The sequence below is a fragment of the Scylla paramamosain genome, chromosome 15, assembly GCF_035594125.1.
Source record: "Scylla paramamosain isolate STU-SP2022 chromosome 15, ASM3559412v1, whole genome shotgun sequence".
Classification (NCBI taxonomy): domain Eukaryota; kingdom Metazoa; phylum Arthropoda; class Malacostraca; order Decapoda; family Portunidae; genus Scylla; species Scylla paramamosain.
In genome coordinates, this window is record NC_087165.1 from 19,824,510 (window position 1) to 19,843,511 (window position 19,002).

The 19,002-nt window shown below is 42.5% G+C and overlaps 3 protein-coding genes across 4 annotated transcripts in view; 1 reads left to right on the forward strand and 2 right to left on the reverse strand.

Annotated features, from left to right (window-relative positions):
- Window positions 1–47: 47 nt before the first annotated feature.
- Window positions 48–3,673, reverse strand: LOC135107587 (membrane protein BRI3-like). Of its 2 annotated transcripts, none has more exons than XM_064017611.1 (4): window positions 3,517–3,673; window positions 2,550–2,620; window positions 1,761–1,912; window positions 48–1,627 (listed from the first exon to the last, which is right to left on the reverse strand). In XM_064017611.1, exons 2-4 carry the CDS (start codon window positions 2,569–2,571, stop codon window positions 1,496–1,498), a joined length of 306 nt encoding a protein of 101 aa, XP_063873681.1. In that variant the 5' UTR covers window positions 2,572–2,620; window positions 3,517–3,673; the 3' UTR covers window positions 48–1,495. The 2 variants fall into 2 exon arrangements, with proteins under 2 accessions (XP_063873681.1, XP_063873680.1); XM_064017610.1 differs by having other exon boundaries at window positions 2,550–2,609; window positions 3,517–3,672.
- Window positions 3,674–5,368: 1,695 nt separating this feature from the next.
- LOC135107586 (membrane protein BRI3-like) lies at window positions 5,369–10,954 on the forward strand. The gene is made up of 4 exons (XM_064017609.1): window positions 5,369–5,539; window positions 7,185–7,331; window positions 8,377–8,558; window positions 8,884–10,954. Exons 2-4 carry the CDS (start codon window positions 7,304–7,306, stop codon window positions 9,013–9,015), a joined length of 342 nt encoding a protein of 113 aa, XP_063873679.1. The 5' UTR covers window positions 5,369–5,539; window positions 7,185–7,303; the 3' UTR covers window positions 9,016–10,954.
- Window positions 10,955–12,320: 1,366 nt separating this feature from the next.
- LOC135107584 (uncharacterized) overlaps window positions 12,321–19,002 on the reverse strand; it is a 9,217-nt gene continuing 2,535 nt past the window's right edge. The window contains exons 2-7 of the mRNA XM_064017604.1: window positions 16,793–16,917; window positions 15,957–16,114; window positions 14,924–15,103; window positions 14,674–14,812; window positions 14,324–14,454; window positions 12,321–13,922 (exon numbers count right to left, since the gene is read on the reverse strand). Coding sequence (XP_063873674.1) covers window positions 13,756–13,922; window positions 14,324–14,454; window positions 14,674–14,812; window positions 14,924–15,103; window positions 15,957–16,114; window positions 16,793–16,917 — 900 coding nt within the window. The 3' untranslated portion in view covers window positions 12,321–13,755. The remainder of the gene's footprint in view (window positions 13,923–14,323; window positions 14,455–14,673; window positions 14,813–14,923; window positions 15,104–15,956; window positions 16,115–16,792; window positions 16,918–19,002) is intronic.

Below are 19,002 nucleotides of genomic sequence, written 5' to 3' on the forward strand. Positions count from 1 at the left end.
AGTAATACACAAATATATATAAATGTATAGATATATATATGCTAATGTATTATCCCTTATTTATTATTATCTTTTTACACACAGGTGGTAAAGGCAAGAGACACTAGCGCTCTAAACATTTCGAGTTTGTTGTTAGGAAATGAAAACGAACAAGTTCTGAATCTTCTGAATGAACTGAAGCATCCTTGCGTGTAGGAGGAGCAGGACTCTAGCTTGTTTAGCGGACATTAAATTCTTGAGGTCGCTGCTAAAGTGTGTGTGTGTGTGTGTGTGTGTGTGTGTGTGTGATCACTGTGTCTTTAGTTATGTTTATTATTGGCAGACTTTATTTTCTTTGTACCTTATTTTCTGGACCATTTAGCACCGTATATTTTTTGGGGTTAATATCTGTCTATCTTTTCATCTACCTATCTATCATACAACCAATCAATTTATGTATGTATGTATGTATGTATGTATGTACCTATCTATCTATCTATCTACCTATCAATCACCCTATCTATCTATCTGTGCAACTCAAAATAATTCAACGTAATATATGTTTAAGAATAAAGATTCCCTCACATCACAAACACATCATTCTTATCCTACATTGATGCCTTTTCATTTACTGTGGATATATTCATATAGTAAGTAAACTCACTTATATAATAAAATAATCAGTTAACCAGGATAAAGTTATCATGTGTGTGAATTCCGATATTAGTTACTTTTAAATCGTCCCTCCAAGCTTTCTTGATACTGTGATGCTTCAGAACGAAGTGACCCGCAAGACCATGGATGGCAAGAAACTGGTTCACAAGCAGCTTGGTAGATGACTGGAATAGACTCAGGGATCACGTCTCCAGTGAAGGTCAATAAGGAGGTTTGTAGTGACCGGGAGTACCAAAGTCCCAAAATTATATCAGAGCCTGACAATCGTTGTGGTCTAAGGCGTTGTCTTTCTGTTCTCCTGGTCAGGGGGTTTGATCCTTGGCACAACGAAGGTCACGCATGGCTATATCATGGCTGTATATCAGTGTTTCAACAGACTGGCATGAAGGCTTTTAATAGGAGATCAGTTTATGATACCAGTCATATGTGGATATAGGTTTACATGCTTTATACAGGGAAGGACACGTGTATGCCTGCTGGCTTCCTGCAGCTTCCATTAAGTTCTTATGTTCATACGAGGAGTTACAAGTGTGTCTATCTCAATACACCAAGGCAAAAGCAGTTGCAATGTGCATTCCATACATCATGATTTTTCGCTAATGCACTTATTGAAACACAAAAACCTGACTAATTATCTGCAATGTCTTCGAAAATAGTTCTCATGAGAGAGCAAAGCGTTCAAGTAAACCGACATAATTAACAAAAAAAATATTAAAATATACGTAGATGAAATTTTTCTATGGTTTTCTTGCCCTTTCTGTTAAGGTGACGACTCATTTTCTTTCCGACGCCTCAAACGTCTCTCCGCTGGCGTCACTCGTGCAGGTCAGCTTCCTCTCCCTCATGAGAATGAGGCGCGGCAGTGGTTGCAGCGACGCTCCCGCATCAGCAGGCAGCAGAGGAGTCCCAGCGGGAAGAAGAAGATGCCCAAACAGATGCCACACCCTGTGAACTCTTCCTGCAGAATGCCCACCTGAAAGGAAAGAGTTTTTGGTGCGTGGGAGGACTGAGGGTGGGATGTTGTATGCTGTGTGTGTGTGTGTGTGTGTGTGTGTGTGTGTGTGTGTGTGTGTGTGTGTGTGTGTGTGTGTGTATGTGTGTGTTACCTTGCAGACGGGACAGAGAGCGCCTATGACCACTAACTGAGCAGCCGGCGCACAAGGCTGTGTGGCGTACGATTGTTCTATCACCGCCACATTCACCATCCCGGATTGAGGAACTTCCATTGGCGGGGGGGCGCTGTATGGAGGAGGAGAATCTGCTGGCGGAGAGACAAATAAATAAATAAATAAATAAATACACACACACACACACACACACACACACAGAGAGAGAGAGAGAGAGAGAGAGAGAGAGAGTACACTAGTGACTATCCACTCTTCCATTGTCACATTAGGGGCAACAAAATGTATAATAACAATACGTATAGTAGCAGCCAGAAATCAAATGACACTCTAATCTCCTCCTTTGCCTTAACAGTTTTCCTTTAATCCTAAGTCCTCTGATCTACTAAGAATCTATCAACTGCCATGCTTTGAAAGACTATCGCCATATCAGGGGACTCAGGACAGAGGGAAGAGGGTAAACATGTGGAAGTAAGAGCAGGTTCCTCGTCTTCTTGCTGGGAATGTTTATCTGATTCACTAACCTTGTGCTATGGGGAAAACTCTAACCTGGTATGAGAGATGCATGAAAAAGAAAAGAAAAAAAAAAACACAGGAAAGCTGGTGAACCACTCTGGCAGCATAAAGTGTTAATCCACAGGTAAAAAAAAAAAAAGAAAGAAAGAAAGAAAGAAAAGGAGTTCTGAGACACACAGTTTTGCATTTTTATCACTCAAGCTTATGCCAGGCTAGAGTTTTGTCAATAGTACGTATAACACTGAATGGCCTCACCGTAAACTTTGACGTCGGCCATCCTTGCTGCTCAGCGACGGACGAGGATGACGGAGAGACCTGTGGAAATTCTTGAATATTACATTATGATGGTCCACTCTCTCTCTCTCTCTCTCTCTCTCTCTCTCTCTCTCTCTCTCTCTCTCTCTCTCTCTCTCTCTCTCTCTCTATCTCGCTTTTATCATAATCTGGTATAGGGTTTTGTTTGTGTATCTATCTGTTTGTCTGTTTGTCTCTCTGCCTGTCGCCAAGTTCTCGTAAGTAGAAAAATTATTATTAGTAGTAGGTAGCAGTAGTAGTAGTAGTAGTAGTAACAGTAGTAGTAGTAGTAGTAGTAGTAACAGTAGTAGTAGTAGTAGTAGTAGTAGTAGTAGTAGTAGTAGTAGTAGTAGTAGTAGTAGTAGTAGTAGTAGTAGTAGTACTTTCCAAACATAACCTGAAATGATGACGTAAGTTTGATAGTAGCAATTTGTCTACATGTCCAAACAAACAGCGTAATCTTGCCCAGCGGGATAACATCGATACACACGTATGCTCAACAAGGCGTCATCGTCATCCCCAAGCGCATCGCACGAACACAGGTGATGGCAGGCGGCGCTCTACTCACAATTCCAAGTGCCTTACCATCATAAGTCAGTCCTCCATACTTGCAACACGCTATAGTGAAAGTCACTGAGGTTTTCAAGGATTTTTCTTTTTTTAATGATTCCAATGGCCAACGAAACTCAAATTATGTATCATTAATAGAAAAGACGCCCACGAGAGCCTGACTCTGTGGCCTTTAAAAGTTGCTCTTGTGTGAGTTCATAGCGTTTCAAAATACGAGCCTTTTTTTTTTCCTTTCAGTCCCCAATGATCTAAATTATAAGGCAGGAGGGAATCAGCTATCTGTTAACGTGAGAACAGAAGACAGAAAATGTTTTTTATGAGAGTCTACAGCGATTTAAAATACGGTCCGAGCACTCACAGTTCTGACTAGACGGATAGGAGCGCAGTACGTGGATTTCGATGCACAAATAAAACAGGAGGGATGTCCAGGCGTGTGTTGCGACAAATGAAGGGAGGGAGTGCCTGAGCACTCCTTGCTGCAACCGTCACCGCCCCTCGACCGCAGGCACCTTATCCTGGCCTCTTACTCCGACACAATAACAATATCTACGAACAATGAGGCTGATAATGGCAAAAGACAAAGGCAGCTGATATATCATATGTGTGGGTGCATCCGTGCAAGAGAGAGAGAGAGAGAGAGAGAGAGAGAGACGCATCATCATCAGACACAATAACCTTTTATCTTTGTGTTTCCATTAATTAATTTATTTATTTGTAAATTTATTTATTTATTTATCTATTTCTGTATCTATCTATTTATCTCTCCTATCTATCCGTCTATACACTCATCGATTTAAACCAGGACCAGTGTTTGCGCTCCACAGATCTTGATAACAGCACTGATGTACGACCTCGAGGTGTTGCTTTTTTATAATTACTTATCATTATCACAAACCATTGGAGGCTAATGAAAAATATATATCACTCCCTCGACGTTCCGCTTTTATGAACGAAATAAAGAAGTTGGAATATCCACGCTCGCTACATCCGACTCATGTCTCCGCCACTCAGCGATGGTCGGAGGTTCCACGTAGTACACACGTCTTGGGTCAACCTCCAAACCCCATGACTGCTTATGACAACACGACACTTGTTATCTCACCCAAGCAACATCAGATGATTTCACAGAACAACAAATAAATTAATTAATTAATTGAATAAAACTGCAGGCACTAAACTGATTAATTCGATCGATCCTCCTCTTGGCCGTCATTCGAAATTATATTCTTATCTTGCACCAAACCACTTTGTGAAAACGAAGACTCGTATTCTGAAACGCTTCGCTCTCTCACCACGACTATTTTCAAATGCCACAGAGATGATTAGCCGGGTTCTTAAGAGTGCTTTTTGTTAATCTGTCACTAGAACCACAAAAACATCCTTAAAAAGCCGCGTGTTATCAACTAGAGCTTTTTCAGCGTAGTGGAGGCAGCGCCGAAGTGTATTAGAATATGGTCCTATAACATGACAGTGTTAAGAGCGCGCCTCTCGCTCACCATCACTCCCTGAGCTAGCTCGCCCGCTGCCTCCCCGCTTCTTCTAAAGTTGTTTCATCTTTATGTGCGTGATAGTGTGATGAAACTGAATGATAGATCCTTCTGACACGTGAAAAATAATACAATCACTTAAAGTAACTGGAATTGTCTGGCTGACCTAAAGAGTTCGTTTCAGTAGAAAATGAATATTGTACTCTTCATACATGCTGTCAGTTGATTTTCTGTTGTTAACATAAGAACATCAGAACATAAGGAGAGCTGAAAGGAGGCAGCAGGTTCACATGTGGTAGTCCTTGCTTAAAAATGCCAGTTATCATCCATATTGATAAATTTTACTGATTTTCTTTAAAGCTTTCCATTGACTCAGCACTGACAGAATTACCATTAAGTCTAGTCCAGTCATCAAACATTCTATTTGAGAACCAATACGTTTCTACTTCCTATTTAAATCAGAACGTCAGGCTTAAACCCGTTACTTCTCGTCTATTCCAATTACTAACCCCAAGGAATTAGAGTACATCAGTATCATAGTGTTCCCTGCTGTAACAAAAGTACTAAATTACAAGAGTAAACGAAACATTTTACTCCCCCTTACATTTCTTTCCCAGCCTTTCTGCAAAATAGAAAACGGGATCACGTGAAATAAACACTCAGCCGTCAGCCAAGTGATAAGATTAGCCAACAGGAACAGAGCAGATAAGAGAGATACACACTAAAGTGGTGGTCTCTACGTCACGTTCACGTTTCTCTCATTCTTTTCCTCCTTTTTCATACATAGCCACACTCACACCCCGCATGCCGGTACCAAATCTCCATTCTATCACCACGGAGGCTTTGCTGCCGTAATCCCATCATCGCCGCTCTCCTCTCTTTCAAACAACCAAGGTTAGTGAGGTGGAAGAGTCGACTTGTAGCAGACATCAACCCCCTTAGAGACGTAGCAAGTCTGGAGAAAGAAGAGAAAGAAAGTGTTGGGGGAAAATACAAATAATATGTAGTAGGACCTTCGCCCTTAAGTATTCAGGATTCTTAATTTGTATGAATGTAAGAATAACTAAGAATAAAAAATATTACGCCGAGCCTTAACGTCTTCTCACGTACGTATGCATCTAGCGGGAAAGAAAGTGTGAGAGAAAGAAATTCACGCAAATAGCAAGAGTGAATGACAGGTGATGAGGGATGGTGCTCCTGCTGGTGGTTGTGAGTCTGCTCCTTAGTACAGTTTGAAATGACTTGGTCTCTCGTCAGGACTACATGCAAAGCCCAGGGATGATTAGTCAGGTCTTCAGAGGTGTTTTTGTTAGTGATTCCTGAACTATCACTAAAATCATGTGAATATCCTTGAATTTCCCAATAGTTTTAACCGAAGCTTAGAGATAGTCGAGATTATAGGCGCTGAAGTGTTGGAGGATGCGCTCTTCCCCCTCCTCCCCCACCCACCCACTGACTCCGGAATAAGCTTGCTAAGTGGGTTCAGGATTGAGAAGGCCTGCTATCAGTCAGTATCAAAGAACAACAACAGTAACGATCATCATGCAAAGACTATATGCTAAACCATCGTGTTCCTTCTGTTAAATATGAGAGAAAAAAGAAAAATAAATAAATAAAAACAGCCAACAAATGACAGTGAATGACGCAGTATTGTGACCTGGAATACTACTTGTTTTACGTTTCGTTCTCCCAAGACTATTATGAAAAATTACAGAGATGATCATTCTTGTTCTCCAGATACAGAATCTTCGTGAAACTATCACTAGTCTCATGAAAACACCTTTGAAGTCTATAATACATAACCTCAACTAAAGGATGCGATGTCAGACTTCTTCCTTCTTCGCATCATGCAATGATAACAGAGACAATTCGATTATTTGGCATTTCCTTTCAACACACAGCCACAAAAGACGAGCGAGTCATGCAGCAAACATTTACTATAGGGAGGCAATTTTTATGATTTGTGCCGTGTGTGTGTGTGTGTTGTGGGTCCCGGTCTTCTTATCTGTCAGTGTGTCAGGCAGTGGGAGGCTTGGGTGAGCAGAGCAGACAGGCCGATCTTTTTTTACTCTTTCTCTGGCGCTCTGAGAGAGCGGCAAGATGAGCGAGCTTTTTCTCTTTTTTTTCTCCTCCTTGGCCAGTCTTCATGATTCATAAAAAAGAAAAACAGTACAGTAAAAAAGGAAAATAAAGTGCATGTCACACAATCAAGCTCATGAATAATTTTTTTCATAATTGTCATAAATGTTAAAATAATACGACACGAACACCTTCATCACCTTCAGTTTCCCAGTTAGTGACAGAGCCGCAATGAACATGCACTACGTTGTTAAGCAGAGATTTATAATGAGAAGTTTCCTTGTCAACGAAGCAATGACAAATTGTTATTCTTAAATGTTATAATTTTATAATATCCTCACCACCACCACCACCACCACCACCACCATTAGCATCATCATCATCATCATCATCATCATCATTAAGCACTGACAAGGCCTGTATAACTCCATGAACATTTATACATACATTTTTACCACAGACTACACTGTATCCATCGCCACCGTCACCGTCACCGCCGCTGAGTGTCGTCACCGCTGCCGTTCCTCCTGCTCGTCCCCATCCCCTGAATCAACACACCCACGCACTCTACACCCCGCCATGGCGGACGCGCCCCCTCCATACACGAGTGAGTTTTTATTCGGTGCTACACACCCACCGACGGCAAAAGAATGTAACAGTAGATTACACTCTTTGTTTGACCCTTAACAACACTTTCCATCCAACACTCTCAGTCTACAGTATTTCTCTCCCTACTCAATTTTGTTCCTTCTCGTGGCATGCCTCTCCTTCGCCTGCCATCTCCAACATGAGCGCTCCAACAGCTACGTGCCCCACCCATGCCAGTGTGAGCCGCTGGAGCAACACCCGAGGAAGGCTCAAAGGAGGCAGCAGCCTACATGTTCTCTTACTATGCCCCGTATTCAGAAACGCTTTGCTCTCTCACTACAACTATTTTCAAAGGCCACAGAGATTACAAGCCTGGTTTTCAAGAGAGTGTTTCTTCTGCTAATAACGTGGAAATCTTGTTAATATGTCACAAGAACCATAAGAACATCCCTAAAAAAATCTTCATCTATTCTATTCTATCCACCTCTCTAATGTAGAAGTTAACCAATATTCTCAATCATTCATCCATTTCTCTGGTAAACTCTGGAATTCTCTGCCTGCTTCCTATGACTTGAACTCTTTCAAAAGGGAGGTTTCAAGACACTTATCCTTCAGTTTTCTATGATTCTATTGACATCTCTTAAGGGACTGGTACGTCAGTGGGATATTTTTTATTCCTCTTTTGTTTCCCTTGGCCAGTGATCCTCTTACATAAAAAAATAGATAAATAAAAATAAATAAATAAATAAGGCCTTTTGAAAGTTGTGGAGGTGTGGCGCAGAAGTGTTTCACAAAATGATCCCATATACGTAACCAAGCATTCTAGGTAATCGTTTCTACAAAGGCCTCGGAATACTTTTACTTTTATGCAAATACTCGAATGCTTTATGTAGTTTCAAAGGCACAAAATTACATGGCAGAAGTCCATTCAAGGTGTGCATAGGGGTGACGGGCGGATATAGGAAGGTGTGCATATGTACATGGAGTGCCTACTGTTTCTTGTTTCGTTTTTTTTAGCTTCCCTTTAGTTAGGTTAACTCTTAAATGTTATGCTATACTACCAGCCACGCCTACGCAGCCGCCGCCGTACAGCCAAAAAGCCGACGGCGAAGAAGTTCCCCCTGTAGGGTTCAACGTGCCCAAGGGAGGGACTGAATACGTGGTGGCGCCCGCCCCGGTGTCCCCTCAGCCTGTTGCGACTCACGTGGTGGTGGTGCAGCAGCAGGGCTCCTGTCCCGTCTGCAAGGTATGAACACGTAACTCTGTCGGTCTTTCAAAACAAACTACTTTACTTTTTCCTTCTTTCATTTCACTTGAACACTTTCACGCTATGATTACAGCTTTATTAATTTTTTTTTTTTTTTCCCTTTTCACGATATTCAGTTATCCTCTAGTTTTGTAAAGCGTCAATTCTGGAACATCATTCTTTTTACTTACATCTAAACAACGGAAAAGAAAAAGATAAAGAAATCACGAGGCATGATAAATATCTCCACGCCTTTCACTGTGCTAACACCACCACCACCCTATCACCCCATCACCCCATCACCCGCTTCACCTTCTCCTGCCAGATGGGGCACGTGCGGGAGGAGTTCACGCTGTGTGGAATGTTTATGGCCATCGTGTTCTTCCCGTTCGGCCTGATCTGCTGCCTAATGATGAGGGTGCGACGCTGCTCCCACTGCCGGGCCGTCGTCATCTAACGCCCCCACTCCCACTCCTCTCACCGCGAGCCGTCTGCCACCATCGCTGTCACTTCCACCACAACTGAATATCGCGAGAGAGAGAGAGAGAGAGAGAGAGAGAGAGAGAGAGAGAGAGAGAGAGAGGGGGGGGAGGGGGGAAGACCGGTAGGGCCATTAAATTCCCATTCTTAAACGTCTCAGCTTCTTATCACAATTAGTTTTTACGTAGTGGAAATTATGGTTTCCTCAAGATTTTTTTTCCTTCTCATCATAATTTTCGTAATAGTCTAATAAACATTCTACATCAACGAAAAAAGAATTATGAGAACTCGATTAATCATCTCCGTGTCCTTTGAAAACAGTCGTGAGAGGAGTCAAGTGTTCTACAATACGGGGCGTGTTGCAGGAGGGAGGAGAGGGGAGTGGAGGGAAGGGAAGGGAAGGGGAGGGGAGGAAGAGGGAGAGGCGCTTGGTGTATGTGAGGAGGGAGAGCGAGCCAAGGTGACGCGCTTCAAGGTGAGCCGCTGCCTGCACCTCGCCTCCACCTTCCACCACTGCCTCGTGTGTTCGCTTCGATGTCATGAGGTCGAGTGTGATGTGTCGTGAATAAATGACTAAATAAATATATCATATCATATATCATATCTATCTGTCTGTCTATTAATCTATCTGTCGATCTATCTATAGACGTATTTCTTATAGGTGTGTGTGTGTGTGTGTGTTCTTATTTGTCTGTCTCCCTGTCTATCTTTCTTTTTTGTTTTTCTGTACGTGTGTTAGTCTGTCTGTTTATGTGTATATATGTATTATTAGATGGCTTAAGTTTTTCTTTTTTTATTTACTTCACAATGAATTTCATGTAATCTTTAGTTCATAGACTTCTCTTTACAATTCTAATGTACGCACACTTTGGGGATCCACGTGTTTATATTATATTACATTATATTGCATTATTATCATAGACGCTTAATCTTTTCCCCAATACTTTCACATCCTGGATAATTTCCAGCAGATGAACATGCTGTGTTATACATTCTGAAACTAGGGACCGTATTCTGAAACACTTCAGGCCACGCCTCGACTACTTTCAATAAGCTCTAGTTGATGTTCACATTGATTTTAAGAGTGCAGTGTTTTTTTACGGTTCTGGAGACAGATTAACAAGATTTCCTCAACTTTACTGAGAGGAGAAACGCTAATGAGAACCCAGCTAATCACTTCTGTGGCCTTTGAAAGTAGTCGTATTGAGAGAGCAAAGTGTTTCATGATACGGGTCTAAATACATTCAAAAGGACTATCAAGGTGAGCTGCCACAACAGTATCGCATGCAATGGAGGTCACAGTCGTGGTCACAAGTCCTGCAACATACCGCACTTCCTTCCTATGTGCTTCGTGTTTTCCTTCAGTCTTTCCTTCAATCTCAAGTCCCCTGAATTTGCAGCACTACTAACAAAATCTGACAGTTGACAGGTTCTTAACAGATCAGAGGATATACTTCTTTCACTGCCCGACAAGATTTTGAATAACCATCTATAACTTTTCACACCTTTTTTCCTGCACTAGTCTCTTTGGAAAAAATCTGTAACCTAGGCAAGATAACACTAAGCTACTCGTTTTCTCTCTTTTCTCTGTGTGTTCATGCAACCATTTATATTTACGTAAGTTGCTCTGAATGTGAACAAAGAGCGATCACACCGGTGTAGAGTTAAGGTTGAGAGAACACGATGAACACAATGAGTAGTGACTGTTACCGGACTTCTGACCTCGGCTGTACCTCACAGAACAGATCAAGTCACGAACAGATTAACTCTGACTGTTGTGACTTCCTCTCCAGAGTAAGTCATTTGTCCGCTGTAAGTTGTTTTTTTTTTTAATATAATTCCGAAACGCTTCCTGAGTAATCACGTAGTTTAGTGCCTGTATTTTTGGTTCTGCTTAATAAAGTTACGTAAAGTTACTCAAATGAAGTATCAAACGTCAACCTCCCCCTAATCAGCAGTCAAAGGCTCAATTATAACATCATCATTTGGTTCCCTCAGGCAAACAGATGCAGAACAGCCTGGAGAATCTTATGTCTTCTTTCTCTTCTTATTTTCTTTTTGTCTCATTTTGTCTCAGGATCGCAAGGCTGGCCACAATTAGCGACCTTCTTATGGTAATGATATCTGAAGATTTTCGACCGAGACACAGCAACGACAGTCACAACATTTATTTTCTCCACATGTTACAGTCTAGTAGCTACAGTCGTGGTCAGAAGTAGTGCAACCTATCACGCTCACTCCCGCCAGATGTCGCCCTTGAGTTGGAAGTCCTCTGATCGGCAGGCAACCTCCTTTCAAAGCCTGGCAACTAGCAGACATATCAGCATATCAGAGGGCTTCATATTGAGAGAAAATACTTAACAAAGTGGCAATGAGAACAGAAGGTTACTTGACTTATGACCGAGACTGGACATTACGGCAGATCACCTTTCATTTACTCTCCTTCGTTACCTTTTCTGTTTCATTCTTACGTTGTTTATTTTGTAATGTATTCATGCTTGCGAGAACTGATACACCGTTATAATACTTGCTTTCTACCAACACCATCGTGCGCTCATTAAGGTTATTAATTGACGTCTTACCATAGTGACAGGACAGTCAAGGCCAATCAAAAAAAAAAAAAAAACTCTCGGGTCTTGGTGATCATCTTGGCTTGATTGGTAACGACTCGGACTCCCATTGATTATCCTGCCAGTGTTCAGTCCCGGCAAAAACTTCTCACGGGCTAATTTATCCCACTTTCAGATCAATCTTAGTCTTCCCAAACTGCTCCAAAGAAGGGCATGCCATTGCTAACATTCGACAATACGTAAATGTGGCATGCTTATGTAACAGTATAAAGGATACAGTAAGAGTGATGTAGCTGGTTGTAATCTGCAAAGAACAAGAAGTAACGGGTTCAAGCTTGATAAAATTAAATTAGAACAAAAATTATAAGAAGAAACTGGTTCACAGAGTGTTAGATGACTAGTAAGTACCTAGTAATTAGATTGTTAGTACCAAGTCAATGAGAAGTTTTCAAAAAAATTAAAATTACATATGGATAGGAATGATCGTCGGGTATGAGTAAGTATGTTTTGTACAGGCACTGGCACTTGTGGGCCCACTGACCTCCCGCACCTTTTCTTATGTTCTTATGTTATGAGCTGGTCACTGTTTTCAGGCGTGGCATCTTATCCACACCAGCTTGGTGGTGGACGAGCGATGGTCATCCACCTGCGGCGACCACTTCACCTGTAATCTAACACACCTACTCATAGTCAAGGATTTTCGAAACGTCAGTGAGTAGATAGTCATTCTTTGAATTCAAATGCACATTTACATCTACAAGCATAGATATAAAAATCGGTACCTTGGACCAGGAATACCCAAGTCATGAATAAGTACATTTACAAAGAATTGTTCCTGTGTGATGTGACAACAGCACGATGATTCCACGTGCAGCAGCGTGCAGGGTGGGGCGGAAGAGCTGTACGCTTGATATCTCACCACATCCTAGTCCTCGACCTCGACAGTAAAATACGAACACAGATACAGAATGCGTGGTGCTTCACGTGTCTCTAACCCTCGATGGTTTGCACGGATCCGCAGGCACTGTCCCACATGACTATACAATGTACTGTCCCGCGCTTAAGTATCATGGAATAGTCAAAGAAAACATTTATGTAGTGTCTGTACACGAGGAATTCATAAAACATATATAAGATCCTTAACTATTGCAAGTTGAAGGATATACACCAGATAGATATATAAATTAAAGAATCCGTGTTCTTTGCCGATATTTTAACAGCAATTTGGTTAATCGAAAAATGATATCCATAAGAACAAGAGAGAGAGAGAGAGAGAGAGAGAGAGAGAGAGAGAGAGAGAGAGAGAGTGTGTGTGTGTGTGTGTCCAGCAGATCAAACCTAATAAAACTGCATTTTGAAGTCCGGCAGTGATGAATTACCGCGTCCTGTGACTCCTGCAGTGTCGTCCTGGGTGTCCGAGCATGGCGTGTTTCTTCCCGCACGAACATCTCGTCGTCATATTCCCAACATTGAATACATTGTAGCGGAAGCTATCAGGGTATTCAAGCGTATGTTCGTGATTCTGGTCACAGTATAACAAAACTTTGGCACAATCAATAGGAGTAACTCCCATGAGAACACTACTGATCATCTCTGTGGCTCCTTGAAAACAGTCCTTATTAGAGACCAAGGAGTCTAAATATACAAGCCCAAATATTATATCACAAAAGAAAATATCTACTGATGACAGTCACTACGATCAAAACAGTCCAGTAATTCCTAAATTTTGCATCAGCCTCTATGCCCCAAATCCACAAGACGCACAGAAGCCAGGTGTAAGAAAACACCTCTTCCATACCGCCAGCTGAGGTTTAAAACTTAAATTCCTCCCATCGTTTCTGATATTTTCTCGCGATCACAGCACCATGGTGAGTATTCCTAGACCTTTCGACGCTTCATATCGACTACTTTCAAGAGTTGTAAGTTAATTATGGATCCTTAGAAAATAGCCCAAATGAGAGAATCAAGCGCTTAAGAATACGGGCCAATAAACTTTGTAGATTGGAGGACGGAGGAGGCACACTGATGGAGAACGTGGACCAGAATATTAATGACATGTTCAACAAAGCAAGTTCAGAGATGAAGCAAGCTCTGCCACTCCCATGGACATGCAGGCGAGGCCGTGTTCAGAAGTGTGAGATCACTAGTTAAGGGTTACCCACTCCACTGGATAGGGAACAGTTGCCGAGGTCAGCAATGGTGAGGGAGTACAGATGCTTGTTGTTATTGGTACACAGGAAGTTGTCGAAACAAGCGAGGGCCTTACCATCCCGCAGCACCCACAGTATGCGGCAGTCACACACCATTGGATTGTCTGAGGAGGAAAGGAAGTTTGAGGCAGATCGAAAAAACGCCACCACACACACACACACACACACACACACACACACACACACACACACACACACAGCATGCTTGGCTCACAACCGAGAAGGCCCGGGTTCGAGTCCCGGGCGCGGCGAGGTAAAATGGGCGAGTTTCTTAATGTATAGTCCCTGTTCACCTAGCAGCAGTTGCGGCCTCGCTGTCCCGGTGTGTGGTGTATGAGTGGTCTCAATCCTACCTAAATATCGGTCACTATGAGCTCTGACCTCTTTCCTAGGTAACAGCTGACTGTATGACCAGCAGACGACCGTAGGTGAATGATATTATAGAAAGAAACAATAAAAAAAGAAAAAAAAGGGGGGAGTGAGACAGCAAGTATATCACACTCACCACTGAAATGGAAGTAGGCGTAGTACTGGCTGTCGAGGATGATGGGGTAGAAGACATTTTCCTTAAGTGTGTCTAGCTGGTTGAAGCGAAAGTTGATCTCCACGTTACGGAGACCCAAGAAAGCTGCGTCACTGCAAAATGTGAAGTGTATGGACATATTGGACCCCTTCGTGCCTCCTTAACACGTCTTTATTTATCTACACAAAAACTTAAATTACATACCCTTCTTTCCTTCATTCCTGCCTTCCATCTTTCATTCATTCATCCATTTCTTTCTACGTTATCCTCTTCTTTCCTTCCTTCGTTAGCTGGCCTAGAGAAAGATGATGAACTAGGAAAAGAAACCTTACCTGATGGCTGCAATTTTGTTATGTGAGAGATCGATGACCAGAGCATTGAAGTAATCGTGATCAATGAAGATGAACCGGTCGTCCCCTATACTGGCCAGCTGGTTGTACGACAGGTTGAGGGACGTTAATTTCTTGAGCGCTGAAACACAAACAGTCTAGGGAAGGGAAATCACCACTTGTATATTGCAGAAGTGTTTTTTTGTGGTTGAGTGGGGGGTACTGCATCTTTTGCCTAGTAGAAAGATCTCACCAGCAAAGGATTTTGTTCCGATTGAGCTGATCTGGTTAGATGAGAGGTCGAGGTCGGTCAGCGAGGGGTATTTGTAGTCCTCGGAGAAGATGAGAGAGATGTTGTTGCCTCGCAGGTTGAGGGACAGCAGGTTGGGCAAGTCGTTGTACAGCGCTATGAAACTCTTGATCTCGTTGTTAGCTATACCGAGAGAAAAAAAACCTTTCTTCAGTTCACACGTGCGGAACATTTTAATACTACAACACAATACACAACCTTCCTTCCTACCAGACAACACTCAGTGAAGCAACACTAGCACTGAAAACCTTCTTACATGTCACCGCAACCCTACCATGATGTCTCGTGTGTTGAATGCTGCGACAACACCACAGAACACAATCGCAACCATTACACAATATTCAAAGCAACACTAATCTACAATCCAACTTCATGTGTATATACTTCTCCCAACCTCTTTCAAACATCTATTACTACACCGCAGCACATCACATACATTACTGCAATATCCTTCCCCAACTGTGTCAAGTAATTTTACCACTGTAGGACACGCAAGCATGGTAACACTGCCACCAACTGATGCTCTCACTCTCTTCGTATTCCTCCCGTCTTGTTCTAAAACGTACAGCAAACTAACCTTGTGTTTCTCCCCAGTTCGTTACTTACTTACAAGGTGCCGATGCTCCACATAAAAGCAATCTGGTATACTACAATTTGGTATACTACAATTTGGTAAGAATAAAGTAAAATTCCAGTACATTTTAAAAAACAAGACGTTGACGAGTGGGCGAGTGGCAACATCAATCAGCAGCAATGGTATCGTGCTCCCATGTCCTCAGGTGGCCAAGTTATTGCAGCACACTTGATCACACATATTTCTTTTCTATGCGTGAAGGAACCCGTCCAAACGAAAGAAAGAGAGAGAGAGAAAAAAAAAAAAGAGAGGAAAACAACCCAACTAAGCTGCTCGTCAAAAGCAAAAAAGTGAAAGAGGTGCACTTCACAAATCAAATCCAGTCCTGAGCCGCGAGCTGACCTAAGTTAAGGCTGATGAGAGTCTCAGTGGAACCGATGAAGGCGCCGTTGTCCACGTCCGTGATCTTGTTGTCGTTGATGGAGACGTATTTGAAGTCCAAGTCGCCCCAGATGTCCCGCGTGAGAGCGCCGTCCGCCCTGGATCCCTGCAAGGTGAATCTGCAACACCAGCCGCTATTACTACCTCGGGCTGTAGGTAGAGAAATGCTCGTCCGTGAGGCGTCCGTTACGTCCGTGATTTAGACAATAAGGACATAACAAAGTAAGAAAGCTGCAAAGAAGCCAGTGGGCAGTCCCAGCATTGAACATATTTACTTGTATCCACCTGTCTTCCATATCTATAAACTAAATTTGTCTTTTCAAGTTCCTCATTACTGAATCTCAGGAAAACTGCAGAAATCTAACAACCCTTCACGCAACAGCCATTCTATAAAGATGCGTTTTTTGTCTGTAGCTTGGTTTTTATTATGAAAAGCTGTCATTTATTTATTTTTTTTTTTAATTAGGTATGATAAAGCATTATATTCAGTTAGGTACAACACACACACACACACACACACACACACAACACAAGAGAGAGAGAGAGAGAGAGAGAGAGAGAGAGAGAGAGAGAGAGAGAGAGAGAGAGAGAGAGAGAGAGAGAGAGAGAGAGAGAGAGAGAGAGAGAGAGAGAGAGAGAGAGAGAGACTGACAGAGAGACTGACAGAGAGACTGACAGACGGACAGACAGACGGACAGACAGACAGACAGACAGACAGACAGACAGACAGACAGACAGATCTACAAGCGTCTCCAGGAGGGGCGGGAGGCGCGGCGAGGCTGGCGGGCGCGACTCACTGAAACACGTGGGTGACGAGGAAGTCAGTGTTGTGGAAGATGTCCCGAATCTGGTCCAAGCTGTAGATGGTGGACGGGCAGTTGATGGAGATCTGGCCCGTGCTCGTCCCCCCGACACCCACACACTGCATACACACACACAGACGTACATCAGAATTTTTTTTTTTTTTTTCATGTTGGAGGAATTCTGACAGGGCAACAAGAAATTAATAAAAAAAAAGCGGGGGGGAAGGTCCACTGAAAATGCCAGTGCCAGTATTCATATTAACAAGTGTAAATGTACATATACTGTATTTTTCACCTAGACCGTTCAGTACTAAGTAGAATAAATGGCAATTAGTAACCTGTACAGCTCATTCACATGTGTTACACCGAGGGACCGTATTCTCAATAGTTCCAGCATCTTATTCTGCCTATCACTGACGCTATTAGTGAGTATTTCCGAGCTTCATGCAGTCACCAGTTGTTTGTAGATATTGTACTCAGCGGTGTGAAGATCAGTTACATCATATGAAAAATGCAGTGATCGGCATACGAGTGCACAGACCGCTGAAGACGAGATGACGATCAATATTCTATTAGAACAATTTCTTATGGACACTAATACGGATAGATGAAGAATTACAAGCCTGGACCGAAACAGAGTGACTAGAAATGAAGCCAAAAGAATAGAATAAAGAAACGTAAATATTTGCAACAGACTAAACAGACGCCTTCCTAATATCAAAGGCAAGAGTAGAAGTTCCAGGGAAGCTGTGTAGCAAAGGCCACCACAAGGCGGTCAAGAAAACACCACAGGTTTCCAGCCCAGTGGCCTTGACGGGCACAAAAGCATCAGAAAATGAGGTTCAGTAATTATTAAAGAGTTTCATATTCTCATTGGCAAAGTAGACAAGAATGGTCAGAAAGACGGAGGTATAGACAGAACAAAGTAGTTTGAATAAATCACAAGGCTCGCAGATCTCAAGACGGAAAGATAGAAAAACATGTTACGCAGAGTTGCATAAAGAAAGAAATCAGCTGCTAAGGGCGGAATATCAAGGACGTGGAAACACTGAAAAATTTATCTGAAAGCGAAATAGAATGGCCATGAGAGGCTTTCACGGGAGATCGAACGTCTGCCAGGACACTCCCGGAAATGCGAAGTTGGTGCCTTATCGGTCAGGCCAAGACGATCACCAAGGCCCCTGTGGGTTTCGGTCGGCCTTGGCTGTCTTGTCGCCACAGAAATAACCTCGAGATGATAAATCCGAGACGATCAAGGTCATGAATGTCATTGGCTATATAAGGAGAAAGAATCTCGATATCATAATTACGTCAGGGGACAACATTGTCGCCATCATGATATAAAAGTTTACACTTCGGCTCGAACAGTCATGATCAGAAGCAAAATAACGTACCGCAACCCTTCCCGCTGTGTTTAGTTTTCCCTCAGTCTTAATTCCTCGAACCCAAGAATCTATCAATTATCAACACATCAGAGGAAATAAGATTGAGGCAGAACGCAAAACAGGTTACTTGAAATCACACCATGATTATACTACTGAGCACACTGTTGTATGAGTGTTGTAACTCTTCCTGCCAAGCGCAAGGCTGTCCATTGCCACTGTGTTTACAAGACGGAGATAAATTTCTTACTTATAAAATGTCCAGCAAATTATCCTCTTCATATTCATAAGTTTGAGTTTGTATGGATGGGATCAGAACCATAATTCTATCAATGTTGACTTCGTCTTCTTTGCCGTTACTAAAGTGTCTGAGATTGGCACCATGTTTCTCTGCCTTACATTTTCTGTTGCTCTCACTCTGTGTTGCTCCGCAGCTATTCCATCTCTCCACCTCATTCTCTGTCCCCCCGTGGCTCTTCTCCCCTCAACAGGAACTTCCCAGGATCATTTACTAGGTTGTCATCTCCTCTTATTATTACATAACCAAACCGTCTCAGATTTGGTTATCTGATAACCTTTAGTGATGCAAAGAAATTTCTTGTGATGCGATCGGCAATCACAGCCTGTTTTGCGATGCTTTTTCTCAAGAGTCCCTCTGGTTCATTATTATTGTTAACACTGCGAGGTTGAGAAGCTAATTCTTATCATCCAATCAATGTCGCCGTTTGGTGAGAACTACTTCTTACCAGACGCAAAGCAAAACTCAATGTTTTATGCTCTTATGTTCTTAAACTCCACTGCCGACAAGTACGACAACGGCTA